General features: G+C 34.9%; 1 protein-coding gene across 1 annotated transcript; it reads left to right on the plus strand.

Moving 5' to 3' along the window:
- The first annotated feature begins 96 nt into the window (after nucleotides 1-96).
- Nucleotides 97-11,923, plus strand: LOC117342413 (F-box only protein 36-like). The gene is made up of 5 exons (XM_033904570.1): nucleotides 97-243; nucleotides 3,552-3,663; nucleotides 4,846-5,018; nucleotides 5,831-5,965; nucleotides 7,194-11,923. The coding sequence occupies exons 1-5, from the start codon at nucleotides 136-138 to the stop codon at nucleotides 7,302-7,304; spliced, it is 639 nt and encodes a 212-aa protein (XP_033760461.1). The 5' UTR covers nucleotides 97-135; the 3' UTR covers nucleotides 7,305-11,923.
- Nucleotides 11,924-19,509: the final 7,586 nt, after the last annotated feature.

Here is a 19,509-nt window from a genome sequence, read left to right on the forward strand (position 1 = left end):
TCATTTTTAAGTCAATTTTTTGTTTATTTTCAATATAAAACCATATTTTTATCAGAAATAAAAATTTTAAACGATAGAAATACAACGACTAACTCAACGTGACTTGGTTGAGATGGTGATAGCAGAAGCTTCAAAATGGACGTTAGCTGTTGGTTAAATGATCATGGCGCACTTGTCGACCACCCAGATGTGGCAAATCCTCCGAGTAAAGATTTTTACCACATCTTCGTAACGCCTACACAGGTTGGTCATTTCATGGTTTATTTTCTTGTTTGCTTTGCTTAAAATGTCATAGACTATATTGAAAATAATATGCCTAACGCTGGTAAACAAGTGTAAGCTTGACCATAAACTGTTTATGTGCAGTCAGAAACCTACTCAAGCATGACACGTAAACATGTAGGCCTTCGTGTACTTTAGGTTCTTATCACGGACTCAGATTATATTCCGTGGTATTACCTTACAGTACCGGTGTCTGTATTTGTGTCTTGACGCCGTTTTAAAGCCGACTCGAGGCACATTTTACATTTAGTCTAGAGGGTTAGACTTCAATTTTTGCAAAAATTTGAATTGAATTTGAATTATGAAATGAATGTCAATTGCAAGCTTCCTTCTTATTCAATTCATTTGTTTTGAAAGAACGGCTAGTGTAGATTTTATTTTAACTTTTTATCACAGAAAGTTTTGAAATATAGGAATAAATGTCAATTAAAATATAGAATTTTAGTTTGCCTTCCAGCTAGCGACAGTTGTATGACTATGTAATGTTACAGTACAGCTTTTTAATATAATATATATACATGTACGTATTTCTACATCTACACTCTAAGAAAACATAGGCCCTTATTTGATATTTAGAACCTACTACTATATAGTCTATCAGTTTTATATGAAACAGTCTTTTTTTTTATGACATCAATACAGACTTGATTAGACTTTCTTTGATATTTAAGTTTGGTCATATAAAAAAAATCAAGTATTTATTCGAACAAGAAATACTTTGAATTACAAGGAAAATTGAGGTTTTTGATTAAGGTCTCCAATTCCCTAATCTATTGATATTTCATTTGGAAGTCAAATGTCCAAACTTTAGTTTAGTCCAGAGAATATTATAAGCTAAAATTTTATGAAATTTATGTAAATATATTTTAGAACAGACTGGACAGTACATACATGTGCATTATTTATTATTATTATATATATATAGCATACCATTTAATGTACATGTATTTACTGTGAAAAAAAATTCCATTCAAAAACAAAAAATAAAAAATACAGCTTAAAAGGTCAATTTAATTTAAATAAACAGTTAATATATTATTATTTCAGATGATACTGATAGGGTTGTGTTAGTTCACACATGACAGCACTTAGGGATGTCTGTGGTATTTAAAACAATGTGTGTGGGTGATACAGTTGTCACAACACTCTCCTCCGTAGTGATAGCATTAATATTGATCAGCATCAGTGTTGGATACATACAGTATATATGTACAATGATACGCATGTTCACTGTTACAATGATTACCCCGTAACAGAACTGTGCTGGTTTCCAAATTTATTTACCAATAGTGAGTGCTTCACCTTGGGGACTGCTTCCCCATCCCTTTAACCCCTTTTATTCCTTTTACCCTTCAAAGAAAAAATAAAATATAAATATATATAAAAAAAAAAAATGAATATTAATCATGTATTATACAGTATATATAATTCACTACATCTTGACCATATATGGAAGATAAGGTAATTAATATGCTCAATATATTATCAAGAATTTATCAATAAAGCTCATTTAGTGTGTTTTTGGTTTCAAAATATAATTGAAAAGAAAAGTGAATTTTTAAAAACAAATAACCATGAAACAGGATAACCACATATATATATATATAGGTATCTATAAACATCACTAGAAATTAAATATGTAGATTATTTTCCCCCAGCTTTTTATGTTTTTTGTTCCGTCTGTGGCAACCAAAATAACAAAATACATCCCCTTAGTTTCCCTCAGTATAAATGAAACACCAGACAATCTAATTCTGTATCACTAGTGCATGCTATTGTTTGAGTTTACTGTGTTAGTCATCCGACAGTGACATTATTAGAAATTTATCAGGTGTAATTGATGATCAATTGATTTTCATGATAAGATACTCTCTAGAGGAACAATTGATCTGGTCAACAAAATCAATAAAATTGTATACAAAATGTAACTCATTATAAGGATTTAATAAGTGGCCCTACTCTAATGATACAGCTGTTATAAAGGAGAAAGAAACATAGGATGTTATGTAGAGGCCATAGGGATAGACAGAAAGGACATAGGGAATGGATAGTAAGTAGGAGGGAGGGGTATTAGGAGGGGATAGTAAGTAGGAGGGAAGGGGTATAGGGAGGGGATAGCAAGTAGGAGGGAGGGGACATAGGGAGGGGATAGTAAGTAGGAGGGAGGGGACATAGGGAGGGGATAGTAAGTAGGAGGGAGGGGACATAGGGAGGGGATAGTAAGTAGGAGGGAGGGGACATAGGGAGGGGATAGTTAGTAGGAGGGTGGAGGACATAGGGAGGGGATAGCAAGTAGGAGGGATAGGACATAGGGAGGGGATAGTAAGTAGGAGGGAGGGGACATAGGGAGGGGATAGTAAGTAGGAGGGAGGGGGTATAGGGAGGGGATAGTAAGTAGGAGGGAGGGGACATAGGGAGGGAATAGTAAGTAGGAGGGATGGGACATAGGGAGGGGATAGTAAGTAGGAGGGAGGGGACATAGGGAGGGGATAGTAAGTAGGAGGGATGGGACATAGCGAGGGGATAGTAAGTACGAGGGAGGGGACTTAGGGAGGGGATAGCAAGTAATAGGGAGGGTATATAAAGTATGAGGGAGGGGATAGTAAGAGGGAGGGGACATAGGGAGGGGGTAGCAAGTAATAGGGAGGGTATATAAAGTAGGAGGGAGGGGACATAGGGAGGGGATAGTAAGAGGGAGGGGATAGTAAGTAAGAGGGAGGGGATAGTAAGTAAGAGGAAGGGGATAGTAAGTAAGAGGGAGTGGACATAGGGAGGGGATAGTAAGAGGGAGGGGATAGTAAGTAAGAGGGAGGGGATAGTAAGTAAGAGGGAGGGGATAGTAAGTAAGAGGGAAGGGGAGAGTAAGTAATAGGGAGGGGATAGTAAGTAAGAGGAAGGGGATAGTAAGTAATAGGGAGGGGATAGTAAGTAAGAGGGAGGGGATAGTAAGTAAGAGGGAGGGGATAGTAAGTAAGAGGGAGGGGATAGTAAGTAAGAGGAAGGGGAGAGTAAGTAATAGGGAGGGGACATAAATTAAAGAAGGGCTATAGTAATTATGAGGAAAAGGACATTGGCATGATTCTGAGAAGCAAACTGGAGGGAGGGGATATTTGGTGGAAGAGGTCTGAAATGATTTGACTGGAAAGTGAAATGCAATTGACAAATATTGAAGAACTTTGTGTACATTTACATTGTTTTACACAAATTGTTTATTGTATGATCACCATCACTGACCATTCAGTATAGCCTTGTTTCCTTTATTTTTGTAGTTTGTTTTGCGTATTTGGAAGATAGTTCCACCAACAAGAGGCGGTGGTCGGAGTGACCCTATTGAGATCAAGGACACTTATGAGGATTTTAAAGATGATGACAAATTTCACAGTATGTCTATACTCATAACGGCAATTACAAATGAAATGGTCAAAACTAAAAATATTATGATCGCTTTAATATTGATGCTTTCAACAATTAAGTGCCCTTCAAATTTTTGTCATAGCATTTGAGTTTGTCCACTTGTCTGTCCATCTGAAACTAATATAAGTCATCTACAGAACTTAGTACATCAGTGCTCTCTATATGATACAGTTGTGTAGGCCAGAGTCATAATGTTAAGAGTGAAGCTAAACTTAGGTGAATTGAAACTCTTTGAGAAGCATTCTTGGTCAATTAAGCAAATATATAAATAATGCAGAAGAGGTCTTCTGACGAAACGTAGTGGATGTCAGTTTCTAATGCCTGGAGTTAATAGTAACGCTTGGCAACAAGACATTACTCTGTGCAATTTCTGGGCTGGTAGGGGACATGTATTGCTTTTGAGCAATACCAAGCTTAAGCATGTTTGTTCTATCGTCACATGATTTGAATCTGAATTAATGAAAAATGAAAAAGATGCATATCTTCCAATAAAGTGAATGGGAAGCATTGTTCTGAACAATCAAATGCAAAAATATCAAGACATGACAATGAAGTATTCAATGGAGATTTTGATGCAGTGTCGATATCCTACATCGCTGACAGTGTATATTGTCAACAGTTGTTAACCTAAATATTATCTTTTCGACAATTACACCCCTATTGTATTGGTTTTAACATACCATATTTGTCCTAATACATTAGCAGAGTGTGGGTATAATTGACTGTGAGGGCTCCCTATAGTTATTATGGTATGTTATTCTGATGTTTTATGAAACAGACTATACCTTATAGCAGAATACCCAAGGCTGTGAAAACTTAAAATATTTGGTGTTACTGATGAAGATACCTATTCATTGTCATTTAATTAGCTTAAAGATCAATGGAATATTGCTGTAAAATTGTATAAGCAATGTGGCAAAGCCTTCTGTCCAGTGGCTAATTTTGCTAAAGAAAGTTGATAAAAAAAAAGTAGCAAAACATTTTCTCATAGACACTCAAAGGTTTTTTTCTTGAAAAAAAGGTAGGGGCACCCTTATTAGGGCAGGCACACCCTAATTAGGCCATTATACAGTATCAAACTTCTAATATTTCATGCTGAGAAATCCATGTAATATGGAGGGAATAAGAATATGAGGTTTTCATTTACAGGTGAAATTCAACGCATTGCAGGCAACAGGATGCTGGACTATTTACTCCAGCTGCGTGAAGGTCATATCGATTTCCTGGCCCGTCTCCCAGAAAGAGCACTCAAAAAAATCCTCCTCAACTTGGAGCTTGAAGATATGAGTCACATGTCTAGGGTAAACAAACATTTCAGAGAGGTGAGTTATGTTTCATGGGTAACAACTCAGAACTAAGTAACTTGTTATTTTCATATACAAATTCTATACATTCAGTTTCATGAAAATGTAAAATTCATTAGACCCAACGGGTGAAACCTGGAAGGACTAGGTTTCCATTCCGTCCGTCTTGTAAATGTGTTTTAGTTGTACATGTATGGGCCGTGGTGGCCGAGTGGCTAGGGTGTCCCGACACTTTAACACTAGCCCTCCACCTCTGGGTTGCGAGTTCAAAACCCACGTGGGGCAGTTGCCAGGTACTGACCGTAGGCCGGTGGTTTTTCTCCGGGTACTCTGGCTTTCCTCCATCTCCATAACCTGGCACGTCCTTAAATGACCCTTGGCTGTTAATAGGACGTTAAACAAAAACAAACCAAACATATATGTACATAGTCTATGTAATCTATGTACTTAACACCAAATATCTTGGACAAGGTTGACTTTCAGGGTTGGTAGGTCAAGGTCAAAGTGGCGGTTACTGTATTTTGAAAATCATTTGTCAATGCTCCAGCGGTTTCATTCCTTGAGGGATTTTCATCAAACTCCACACAATTACAAAGGACCATGATTACTCGGATAACAAACAAATCAAAGATGACAGCCCCATGGTTTATTGCAATCTGTGTTGAAATGGGTGTATGAGGGCTGAGATCTCACGATAATTGACTCATACTCTGTATAAACAGTGTTTCTACTGTATATGAAGCATTAGTAATCAGAGATATTTGAGCCCTTGAATTTGTTTCACCAGATCAATATGTACTATGTAACATAGTGTAATCCCATTGTTACAGCTATGTAACTGCTGTGAAATTTGGAGGCAGATCTACGAAAGAAGCAGCGAGGCACCCATAACGCCAGAGCTGGAACAGCTTGCTAATGAGAAAAGTTGGAAACGTCTTTTCTTCACAAACAAACTCCAATTACAGGTAAAATTTTATTTGTAAATGATTTCCAATTGTCTTTGGTATTTTGTACTCTTCTGAAACAGATCAGTTTTTTTTTTGGTTTTTTTTATATGATTTTCACAGAATCGTTATTAATATATTACTTCACTTTTAAAGTAGATAAAGTAGAGTCTCCAAACTCTTGGGACAAACTTCACTTTATCTAGGTGACTGGGTAAGGGCCACAATAGCCGAGTGGTTAAGGTGTCTCGACACTTTATCACTAGCCCTTCACCTCTGGGTAGCGAGTTCGATACCCATGTTGGGCAGTTGCCTGGTACTGACCGTAGGCCAGTGGTTTTTCTTCGGGTACTCCTGCTTTCCTCCATCTCCAAAACCTGACACATCCTTAAATGACCCTGGCTGTTAATGGGACGTTAAAGAAAATAAAGCAAAAATAGATACCAATATTTTTTTTTCCAATGTCCTTTAAATCTGATTAAATGAGAGTATTGTAGATAAACTGTTTTTTTATTGTGTGAAGAGTTATGGAAGTGATTGCTTAATTTAAGTGAATGACCTAGAACTGATTTGATCGTTGTATTGATGTAAAATGTATGTTTTATGGAAATTATGTCAGACTTTGAGAGTGCAAAGAATCCATTATTGCAGATTTTTCCAGCATCAAATTTAAAATTACCTTTTTCTAACTTGATGAATCCTTCATAGAAAAAGTTATGTAGACGTTACTCCTTTAAGTTGAATATCAGTAAGTGTACACAAGTACGTACAAATGTTGTGTCGATCTGTTGGACTAAGTTCAGAATAATGCAAAAAATACTACAAGTATATGCCTATTTTGGCATGCTCAAATTTTAGCCAAATCAGAAGGTAAGCACCATGAATCATAATGAATTTACGCTACTGCTGTGATTTCCATTAAAAAAAAAGACTATGTACAGAAACTGCAGTTATGTAGCTCAGTCATAATTTAGCAGCATGCATCAAGCTTGAAAATTGGTAAAATAAGTTCTCTCTAGATATGTACATCTACAGTATCTTGTAGCTTTTCCCTACGGTTTGTGGTATAATGAAGTAAACAACTTGATCTTAAATAGTGTCTTTTCTTTGAAAATTTTCACAGCTCTTTCCGTTACAGACGGTGAAAATGTATTTCAAATGTGACACTTTCACATCATTAATTAATCATAAGATCTGTTCATTCCTACAAATTTTTAACATTCATATTTTATTTTTTTTTGTATTAAAGGTGCAACTTCGTCGTATGAGGCAGAACCCTGACGAGTTACCTCCCCCAGGAGGTTATGCTTTCATCACACACCAGGAGGAGGAGCAGCAACAGCAGGAAATGACATATTAGAATAATTTCACAAACTTAGTTTGAATATTAATGATGATGAGGAATTTGGGAAATTTGTTATTTGCAATGTAAAAAAAAATACCAAAATTTGAAAAGAAGTTGATAACGTTGAAATATGGAAATTATAATTCATAATTGATATTATTTTACTATGATAGCATTGAAAAGTGTTTGAAAAAAAACCTCACATACCGTATATGGTACTTTGTTCAAAAAGATATAACTGAAAGTTGAGATGGGTTGGAACTGTGATATTCATTAAAGGTGAAGAATATTGTGAAAAAAAGTGCTTTAAATACAGGATTTTCATTATAAAAATCCCTGTGTGTGTATATATATAAACATGTATACATCCCTGTAAACTTAATATAGCATATATATTTTTCAATGATCCAAAATGGGTGTCACATAGTGTCTTCCCAATATTGAATAAATTAAAAAAAATATATACATGTATATATTTTGATTTGTTAGTGTTCTGTGTGCGAGAGAAATAATAATATGTAATTAATGTATACAACAACCATTGTATATGTATTATAGACATTTTCCTGAAGTCTGTATCTAAGGAAAGAAATGTTGCAAAAAAGTATTATATTACAATGGCCTGAATGTACTAGAAACTATCCATTATTGCCAAACATTTATGCAAATATTTTTTAAAAATTTTGTCTGTCGACTGTTCACCATACTGTACTACTGTAGAAAGATCTGAAGCAGAATTGATTTTAAGTTTAAATCTTTTTTCTTTTTATTACATACAAAAAACGATATTCAAATACTGTCAACAAATTCATTTGGCACGATCAAATTCAAGCTAAATTGAAACAGATCAGTGCAATGATTAATTAGTGAATCAGTAGTTCTTGCCCGTAAAAAAAACAATACAGAAACTACATTTAGCACAATCATAATTTAGTGAATGGCTTTAAAACATCAAAAGCTCTTAAATATGATGATGGATAAAATATATACATTAGGAATTTATATTAGTCAATTATCTGTGAAATCTTTGAAACAAATTAGGATTATTGGAGAGCATGGAACTTATCAGTGGTAATGTATAACTTTTTAGTATTCGTTGACGCATGTTTATGTTTAAGCACCATTACGCTGCAGAGTTTCGTTGTAGTTAAAAATAATTAATATAAGGAGAAAATTGTGACATGTACATCAAGGTCAAAAGGTCAGTGAAGTTTGAAATTTAGATGATATACTTCATACATTCCCCGAAATAATTTCTTGTGAAAGACATCGAACATTCCAACACTTTATTCATTGCCTATGATATTGTTGAAGTTTACATTTGATAACATTTCTTTTTAATTCCCGAATTTGGCTTAAATTTCCAGACTTTTTTTTTTTTTTTTTCTAATTGGAACTAAATTGTTTTTGGAATTTTCCTCTAATTTTACACATTTTCTTTACCTAAGAAGTTTTCTCTTATATGCGAAAAATTAACTTCTGCAATTTCTTTAAAGAGTGGGGAGATATTTGTGTAACCAAGATCAGTTAATGAAATTACTTAGTCAGTGATTTTATTTGTCTGTATTTTATGGTAATAGGGTAAAAAAAAAGTTTTTGTTTTTGTTGTTTTAAAACAATGGATAATTGTTACCTTAACAAATTGCTTTTCTTTCAATCTGATTTGTTAGGGCATGGTTAAGTTATATATTTGGCAATTATTAATGTACCCAAGTACGTGTGTTCCTACAACATTGGTCACTGATTTAATAGGAGTTAAACCTATCTTTTTTTAATTTATATTTATGCTATTTTTTGCCGTCGTGTTAATTATCTTTTTGGACAATATTTATCGAACTAGTTCATATGTTAACTTTCTCAAATAGTTGTGCAATTGTGATTATTTTTGATTTCAGTTATTATAATTATTACATTTCTGTTGGGGTTTGTTTGGGAGTTAAGAAAAGTATTAAGTTAGTCTTTGTTTAACACTTTCTTTATTTCAAAGATTTCTTTATTTCCCACAACAAAAGATGTTTACAGAGTTTGAAATGAATCTTAGCAAATATCTTAAATGTGAGTCTTTTGAAATCCATTATGTGTTCAAAAGAAAGTGCCCAAAACTTTGAAACAAATTTTAGTTCTTTATAAGCTTCCAAAAATGATAGGTAGACTTACAAACAAATATTCTAGGATAATTTTTTTTTTACCAAGCTAATTAACCAATTAGACAATCATCTTTTTTTTTCGTTTAAAACTTTCAGTAACAATTACATGAAAATATTTCCATAATTTTTGTTAACTGTATCTGAACACATATTTTCACAAATTTTTCTTGATTTGATAAAAATGTAACACAAGACAACCTCCTTCCTATCACAATCACCCAAAGCATCACAAGTCACACTACCATGATTTGAAATCAAAGCAACGCACAACTTCATAGCAGACATAATACCAACACCAAAAATAGTCCACCATGTATATCCCTCTTTTATCTAAGGCTGAATCACTGTTGAATATGCACTACGCACACCTCCAATCACCTCACCATAATCATCTATGGCGGTGAAAATACAAAGATGAAGGAAAAGAAGAGCCCCCTGGAGTGCGTCAAAATGGTTTCTGTTCAGTAAATTGTGCTGATTGCTTGAGATGTTCAATACAAGTGTGTTTTTTTTCATAAAAGTGCCATTCATGAACAAATATTTATTTATTTTTTGTTTATTTTTTTTTTTGTTTTTTTTGTTTTTTGAAAATTTGAATCCAAGATCTGTTTTCAAAATGTAAAAAGATTAACTATTCTTTATTAATGTTACCATGTGCCTTCCAGTTTTTGTTTCCAGATGTCTGGATTAATTGATTGACTGTACTGTTTCTTGCACATACGCTCCTTCTTTCAGTATTAATTAAAAGCTATGAGGAAAAGACAATAAAATATCAAATGATTTTGGTTTTACCAAGAATGACATATGCCAACGTTTTTGTTGTCATGCTTTGAGACACCAGCTTTGATGATGGCATCCTCTTAGCTATCTAATTATAACTTTGATAACATCAAATATTGAAGTTTTTCCATCATTTCTGTAAATCACATTTTTCAGCCTTTCCACAATTCTTATAATATTTAAGAATTCGTTTCATTTCAAGCCACATGTACTAACAACAATTATATTAAACAAAATGAATCTTGCCAAAAATATTTGCACAAAGTGTCTGTTGTATTTATTTATGGAATTTCCTGATGATATGTGAAAAATTCCTTATACATCTATGTTTTTGCTTTGGTTTTAAGTAATTTTTACCATTTGTTATTTTGGTGAAACTCCTACATGTTGGTGTATATGATGAAGAAATAGTGTGCATGTTTGTAAGATATTCATGTTGAGAAAACAATATTTATATCATAAGGCATTTGAAATTATTAATATTATTTTTTTTTTTTCTTTATTTAGATCGTTTACGATCTGTGTATGTAGCCTTAGATTCAGGTGTTACTGACAACGCCATGCACATGTATCGTACAGGACTTTTATATAAACATTATCTCCATTCTGTATACTGCTACCCAGAAAGCAAAAAAAGGAAAATCCTAATTTTTAGGTCACCTGAGACAACCCCATGGAGTGATGGGCGGGGCCAAAAGGGTCAGATTAACTGAAATATTTCAAAACTCAGGTGACCGTTATGGTCCATGGGCCTCTTGTTCTTTATACAATGAGAGGATCTTCAAGCTATATATGTGCCTTTTTCACACAAGTATTGCATAGGTTTTGGGTTTTAGTTTTTAGTATACATACAACACATGTACCAACTAGTTTATAATATGAATTTATTTAATGTACATGTTTATAAGTGTTTTGAGATACTGTAATACTGTAAATTATGCTTCTCTTAACTAAAATCAAACTACAGACTGTTCGGTTTTTAATTACCGGTATTCAATAGGTTTTATATCTGCTATTACGGACTTATGACCTTTCAGCTGACGAGTTGAGGCAGTTCAGAACTACAGTAAACTAACAGCAGTCTTGCTCAAGTCTGCAATATCATGATCATTTAGGAGGAAGAATGAAATCAAATAATTTGAAACTGAAGATCAATAATTTAACTTTTGGAATATATAAATTTAACATGAAAAGAAATTTTTTTGAAGGGGAAGTTTTCTAGAGTTGGATTTTTTTACCTTTCAAAGTTTTCGTTTTTGTTTTTGATATTGTCCTTTCTGTATTCTTTTATAGTCTAGCAGTATTCAGGTTAAATTTTTCATTTTTGTTCATCATTTCTTTTCTCTTTTTTTTTTTTCAAATATCCATAATTCAGATATCCTAGTAATGATACTAAGTAATGTATTACATCTCAAGATGTTATTTATGGGAAGCACCAAGAAAATAATACTTGTAAATATTTGAGTCATAATAATTCTTTAATTCTATCTTTTTTGCTGTTATATGGCTTTATTTGGTCAATTTGTTTCTGAACATTCCGTCCAATGATTAAATCTTTTATAACAATCCCATTAGGGATTATTTGCACAGTGTATTTAGTTTTTTGAAAGTATTACAGTATACAGATGTACCTAGTACCAATTATTGTGAAGTTCATGTAGAGTTAAAGATTTTTTTTGTGACAATAAACTTTACACTAAAAACAAATTAATTGTGTCGTTGTTGTTTTTGACTTTAAAATAAACTTTTTCTCCAGTGATTTCCCATCCGTTCAGTTTTAATTACAAACTTAACCCACAGAGACTCGACACAAATTCCCGAAGTATGGTCAGTAGATATCTGTCATAATCAGTATTATTCCCTAAAAAGCCCCCTCCCTTAGTGTAAAAGTTCAGTACTGTATTTATCCTCAAATAAGCCCCCTCCCCTATTGTAAATGTTTAGTACAATATTTCTCCCTTTCAAAAAACTCCCCTAGTGTAAATGTTTAGTACCGTATTTATCCTCAAATAAGCCCCTCCCCTTGTGTAAATGTTTAGTACCGTATTTATCCTCAAATAAGCCCCTCCCCTTGTGTAAATGTTTAGTACCGTATTTATCCTCAAATAAGCCCCTCCCCTTGTGTAAATGTTGAATACCATATTTATCCTCAATTCACCATGTTTGCTATGCAACGTCACTTTTGATTGGTTTAAAACTATGTATTATTTTCCAATAACCCATGCTCGTGCCAATAATACACGCTCGTGAGTCACAGCTGTTACAATTTTATATACCTAATATTCACCCGTTTTATAAAAGTTTACTATAGCCGAGTGGGCAAATGGGTTAGTCTTTCAATAAATTTTTATCACGACGCGAGTTCGAATGCTACGGAGCCCCCCCCCCCCCCCCCTTTTTCTTTTTCTTTTTTTTTTTATTCTTTTTTTTTTTAAATTTTCAAAATCAATGCCATATGATAGATGCTCTTGATCGTAGTACTGTATTGCCTGTATATTTCATCAACAAATTATGCAATACTCAAGAAATAAATTTCAAGGTTTTCTCGGGGTTTCCTTGCTGTTTTTCTATTAGAAAGAGGTCGATCTCAGAACTAAACAGTACATGGTAGAATAGAAATAATCAACTTTGACTCGTGTATTGTTTCAGGATATACAACTCGGACTCGGATATTTTGCAATCTTTAATTAATAACTCAGGCCTGCGGCCTTCGTTATTAATTAATTGCAAAATATCCTCGTCCTCGTTGTATATCCTGCAACAATACACGAATCATCGTTAATTATTTCTTAAATAAGCCCCGCCCCAGTGTAAATATTGAGTACCATAATTATCCTCAAATAAGCCCTCTACCCTAGTGTAAATATTGAGTACCATATTAATCCACAAATAAGCCCCCTAGTGTAAATGTTAAGTACAATGTATTTACCTCCCCCCCCTACCTCCCCCCCCCCCCCCCCCCACTAAAAAAAACTCCCCTTGTGTAAATGTTTAGTACTGTATTTATCCTAAAAAAAAACCTCCACTATTGTAAAAGTTTACTTAGTACAATATTTACAAGAAAAAAAACCTTGATCAATCATTCATAACAATCTCTTAGTGTCAAGGTAACTTATTGAAAATGTAACCCTTGGATTTTGAAGATGTCCCTTGTCCTAATTATGTCTATTTCATCAAGAAACTGATCACAAGAACAATAATTTAGTTATACGGTTAGCCATTTTGGAATTTAACGAATTCATATTTTATGGACCGTTCTTGTGGTATATATAGAAATTCATGTGTATATTATTGCACTAAAAACACAGTAAAATATTGTAACACCGCAAGTTTCAATGACATGTGGATTTGATAAATCTGAACATTTACTGCATATTAGAGCATATATAACATTTTTTGAAATACAGTTCATATCAGTTTTAATTTTGAAATGAAAACCATTTTTGAATTTATAACTTTGACAGTCTATAATAATATCGCATGTTTTACATCGCTTTTGCATACATTTTGTGACAGATGTTTCTCTTACTTCAGAATCAAATTTTGAAGCACATAAGATACGCTTAAGATTTTTTGGTTGACATTTACAATTTATGATTTTCTTTTTATTGAGTATAGATTTCATTCTTTCGCTGTTTTTCATAAAATCCTCGCTACCCCTAACAATAGGAAATATATATATTATAATTGCTTGTGTTGTATGTACTTACAAAGGGAATAATATTACAGTAACTTAGCTTCTCCTGTGTGCGTAACTGAATTGGTCCCTCTTTCTTAGCTCTTGCTATCCCGTGGTCTATAATTTCACGCGGATAATGTTGATTTCGTAGATGGATTAAATTCTCCAAGCGTTTACTTAGAGTGTTTTCATCACTGACAATCGATATCAAGCGGGAAGCTAGACTGAATGGAATATTAAGCTTGATATGCTTAGCATGATTTGAAAAATAAATCAGAATAATTATGTGAATCAGTGGTCTTACAGTATAAGTCAGTTACGATCTTACCATTTTCAATTTGTACATATATCTAGAAATACAAGTTTCACTGAACTACACGCCATGGTATATTGTATATCAGGATGTAACATATTAAGTTCCCGAAAAAAATTGTCTATATCTTTATCTGACTGCCAGATTATAAAACAATCATCCAGAAATCTGATAAATTCTTCCTTAAATATTCCGCTTGCATTTGGTCTCTTTTTTCAATATTTCTATAAAGAATTTCCTCCAGATAGCCAAGAACCAGAGTGGCACATGTAGGGGCTACCTTCGTGCCTATGGCTGTTCCTTTACATTGCTGGTAATATTTATTATCGAAATAAAATACATTTCTTTTCAATACAATTTCCAAAGCTTCTAAAATAAATGTATCATTCATCCGATTATCAATAGTATTTGGATGTTTTTCCAACCAGAATTGTACGGCTTTCAAACCAAGATCCGAAGGGATGTTAGTATATAAACTGACTACATCAAACGAAATTAATCTACTTCCAGGTAAAACTTCTTTGGTAACCTTATTAAAAAGTCAAAATCATCTTTAACAAAACTGGGTACTTTTGAACAAAGTGGTTTTAGAATTATATCTAGAAAATGACTTGAATGCTGGGTCACACTATTTGGACCACCGACGATCGGTCTAGATATTAAGTCGTCAGGACAATGTACAGTAATACACTCTGTTCTTTTATTGCATTTGTAATAAGACTACTTTTGTGGATCTTAGGCAAGCCATAAAAATAACTAGTTTTAAATGAGAACTTAGTTAGATAATCTATCTCTTCCTCATGAAGTTTGTCACCTTCTCTATTGATCAAATCAAATATCAGTTTAAACGTTTGTTCATCCTGTTCCGAATTCTTCATTAGATAACATTTCCTTTACCTTATTAGCGTAATACTCAGTATCTATGACAACAACAGCGCCACCCTTATCGCCCTCCTTTATAATGATTGATCTGTCTTTAGCTAAAGTATCTTGTGCTTTTCTTTGATTATAAGACAAATTACTTCTCTTCTTTTTAACAGGAAGTGGATGTTTTTTAAATCTAGATATACAGTAGTTTCTTTCAAAAAAACATCTTCACGTTTAGGTGGATTATATTTTGACTTATTTCTCACTATCGGTATATTATCTGTGGAAAGATCGTCATTCTCTGAAAAATATTTTTCTTCTAATCGTAATTTAAAAATGGTAGTTGCTACTCCTGCTTAGCGCTCAGCATATTTGGAGTGGGACGACTGGTTCGCCCGTTGTCAGTATAATGTGACCGGGTGGGGTGTGCTTCTGGGCGTCTTCGGCAGTATGCTTCAGTGAGGTAGCACTATAAATCGGCAAAAGTTCCGGCCTATCGCAAGGAGACTTAACACGAACATACCGCAGCCTCCCAAAACACACATACGCACTCACCACACGCATGCATGTCGCACGCACGGGAGGCCGTCCTTAAATGACCTTAGCTGTTAATAGGACGTTAAACAAAATAAACCAAACGAAACCAATCTTGTATCTTGTCTGTCGAAATGTGTTCTGGAAATCTTCTGTGTGTGAAGAGTGACAAAAAGGGGTGGTAATCATGTACACACAAGGGAGGTCAATCTTACAAGGGCTGCTGATCCAGCACATGTAGCACATGTCCTAGCGATGTCTCAGCAATATGGCAGCTTCTGTGTTACTTTGTGTTTATCTTGAATCCAACACCTGTCAATTTATCACGTTTCATAGGTGTCTACGGCAGTCAATGCCATTACAGCACTGTTATATCTGGAAGAGTAGCGCAAAGAACACGTACGAATTCTATTAACTTCATCCAACATGGAAATTAAATCAGGTTAGTTGCATGCCCATCTCGCATGTCATTTCATTTGTAACGAGCCCTTGTGCTTGGACAGTACCCAGACCCCTGCCTGCCATTTTCATTTATATTTAACATTTATGCAAGCGTCTTTTGGATGACGTAGGATGGAAAATCAAAGTTAAAAAATATTTGATCCTCCCAAAATGTCTGAAAATGTGCTACACACATTAGGGGAGGTCCAAATACATGTAGACTTTAACAAGTTCTCAGGTTCCTGTGACTGACATATGTGGTCATCATATGAAAATCTACTGCTGGGATCGGAGGAGGGGCGGGAGCTGGAGGTACATGTACAGTATAGTGGCGTCGAAGAGGGGCGTGGTTCAAAATCCAGGTGATGAAGGCAAAGTTCCATAGGGATCTCCAAACAGTGAACCATGAGCATTTGATATTGCACGTGCCTGTGACGTTTGCATTTGCATACGCGTACAAAGAATGACAAGTAGGCCGAGTAAGTTTCTTTTCAAGTATACCGACGCGGCCTGTCCTGGTCAAAACCGACATATCCAGTCTGAAAAATAGCCATAAATAGCCATGCATATATAAAGACAAGGAATCCACGATCGCCAAATTTTGACCCAATTTTTTAGCTCACCTGCTTCGAAGGACCAAGGCGAGCTTATGCCATACCGTGGCGTCCGTCGTCCGTCCGTCCGTCCGTCCGTCCGTTCGTCCGTCAACAATTGACTTCTCATAACCACTGATCCGAATTTGACTAAATTTGGTCAAAAGCATCCCTATGGGGTGGGGACTCAAAATTGTACAAATGGTGAGACTGACCCCCCAGGGGTCTTAGGGGCGGGGCCAAAGGGGTCAATTTGGCTAAATTGATATAATCGACATCTCCTCTGAAACTAAGCAATGGATATCACTCATATTCGCCTGGTAGCATCTACTTGGGGTAAGGATGTAAAATTGTACAAAATGTGGGGCTGACCCCCCAGGGGGCTGAGGGGCGGGGCCAAACGGGGTCAATTTGGCTTAATTGATATAAACAACTTCTTCTCTGAAACTAAGCAATAGATATTGCTCATATTTGCCTGGTAGTATCCCCTTGGGGTAGGGATTCAAAATTGTACAAATGTTGGGTCTGACCCCACAGGGGGCTGAGGGGCGGGGCCAAACGTGGCCAATTTGGCTAAATTGATATGAACAACTTCTTCTCTGTAACAAAGCAATGGATATTGCTCATATTTGCCTGGTAACATCCCCTTGGCGTATGGATGTGAAATTGTACAAATGGTGGGGCTGACCCCCCCAGGGGGCTGAGGGGCGGGGCCAAACAGTGTCAATTTGGCTAAATTGGTATTAACAACTTCTTCTCTGAAACTGAGCAATGTATATCACTCATATTCGCCTGGTAGCACCCCCTTGGGGTAAGGATTCAAAATTGTACAAATGGTGGGGCTGACCCCCCTGGGGGGCTGAGGGGCGGGGCCAAAAGGGATCAATTTGGCTAAATAGACATTTTTAGAATTTCAATAAAAACAATGTTCATGTACCCATATAAAATGCTTATGATATATTGACATAGCAATACCAGTAGCAAATGTAGTTAAGCATCATTCTTGTTTCATATCTCATGAAACAAGGTGAGCGATACAGGCCCTCTGGGCCTCTTGTTTTCAGTCTTTTTGCTGTTGTAGGATTGAAGGGCAGATTATTTGGCAGATTCAAGTTCTTACCAGGCTACATTCTAACCTTAACGGGTCGTTATGAATGCACCAAGTTTGAATGATGTTTCTGTACATTTGCTTCCCTTTCCCTACAAACAGTATCTTATGATACAAGTGATAGTGCCTTGTAGCATCAGTGACGCGGCCTGGTGATACAAATATGTCCAAAAGTATCTTTCGATTTCATCGCGGCGGTGTATATAAAGTATCGCCGATTTTACCGAAACGATTTGGTAAAACGATGCTTTCTTTCAATAATTCCAAATTCTAATGCTGCTTAGATCAATACATTGCAGATCCCGGAAGGACCAGCTGCTCATTGGACCGCGACGGAGATATGGCCGACGGATATCCGGTCAGGTATTTCCGGTGTTATGCATAATATGTACCTCCTGCATAATATGTCTTTAGGTATATGTCTTTATTTTGCATTAGGCAATAATGCCTTTGAGCAGATACAAAACAATTACAATCTATGGTGGAAATTTGATGTACAATTGAATAGTGATAATTAAATAAGTACACTAAGGAACAGTAATAATTAAGTTAGCCTGTGCATATAACAAACCAACAAAACCAATTTAGTAAGCGAAGGGTATTCGAACATTACAAAAAAGTTAGTTAAATAATCTTTCATTTCTTAACTCATTAGCTTTGTAAATATACATAGCCAAATTTTGAACAATGTTTGTATCTTCTGACGACATGAGATCAATAAACTTAAATACATTTGGTCTAACACAGTATTTCCTTCTCAAAAACTTTGATCTTATCTCTGTGTATAATGGATATTCCAAAACAAAGTGATATTCATTTTCAATTATAGTAGTACACACACTATAATATCGATTTTCTGAAGGAATTGGGTTAGGACGACTCCATCTACCCGCTTCTATGTTTAATGTATGTGATGATACACGCAACTTTGCGAGAGATTTCTGAATTTTTTTAATATTCACAATATCTAAATATTTCTTATAACCAAATTCACGTGAAAAAGTAATATAACATCTTGCTCTTGGTGAATTAACAAGAGCCGTGTGCCAATCCTGGATGAATATGTCCCGAACTCTTGTTTGGAATAAATTCAAAAAAACATTGACATCTCCAACTCCCTGTTCCAGCCATGCAGATATGACCAAAGCCATGAGTACACAACAACACTTTAACTAGCTTTGCCCAATTTGTGGTTCTAGAATTTTCAGCTTGAGAATATAATTCACTATATATCCCCTTAACCAGTACATTCTTTTGATTGTGAACAATTTTTAACCAATATTTAATAATTTTATTATATATACTAAACTTCAGGGGCAAACAACCAAGTTCCCCATAAACAAAATAATTTTGAGTAGAAGATTTAACTCCTAATAGATGCTTACAAAATTTCAAATGAAGTCTTTCAATAGCATTTGCAGAATGAAAGCCCCAAACCTCACAACCATAATTTAAAACTGAACAAACTAATTTAAGAAATAAATCATACACGTGTTTTGGTGATAAATTAACAAACTTCTGTAAATACTTTTCAAGTTGGAAAATAGATTTTGAACCTTGACCTGATAAAGTTAACTGTGCTTCAGAAAATGATCCACCAGGTGTAAAAACAACCCCCAAAAAGGAAAACTTTTTAACTATCTGCAACACCTTCTCTCCCAGATAAAATCTTAAATCTACTGGGGCCCTTCAGTAGTATAGGGAAAGTGGGGTTTCTGGCACAGCACCACCCACTATATATCAATAGTACTGGCTGGA

The sequence above is a fragment of the Pecten maximus genome, chromosome 14, assembly GCF_902652985.1.
Source record: "Pecten maximus chromosome 14, xPecMax1.1, whole genome shotgun sequence".
Lineage (NCBI taxonomy): Eukaryota > Metazoa > Mollusca > Bivalvia > Pectinida > Pectinidae > Pecten > Pecten maximus.

Excerpts from the sequence above, each read along its gene's own strand:
- LOC117342413 (XM_033904570.1), top strand. The coding sequence starts at position 136 with ATGGACGTTAGCTGTTGGTTAAATGATCATGGCGCACTTGTCGACCAC. Across the intron at positions 244-3,551 it reads TCTTCGTAACGCCTACACAG|TTTGTTTTGCGTATTTGGAA; the intron begins GTTGGTCATTTC and ends TTATTTTTGTAG. Across the intron at positions 3,664-4,845 it reads AGATGATGACAAATTTCACA|GTGAAATTCAACGCATTGCA; the intron begins GTATGTCTATAC and ends TTTCATTTACAG.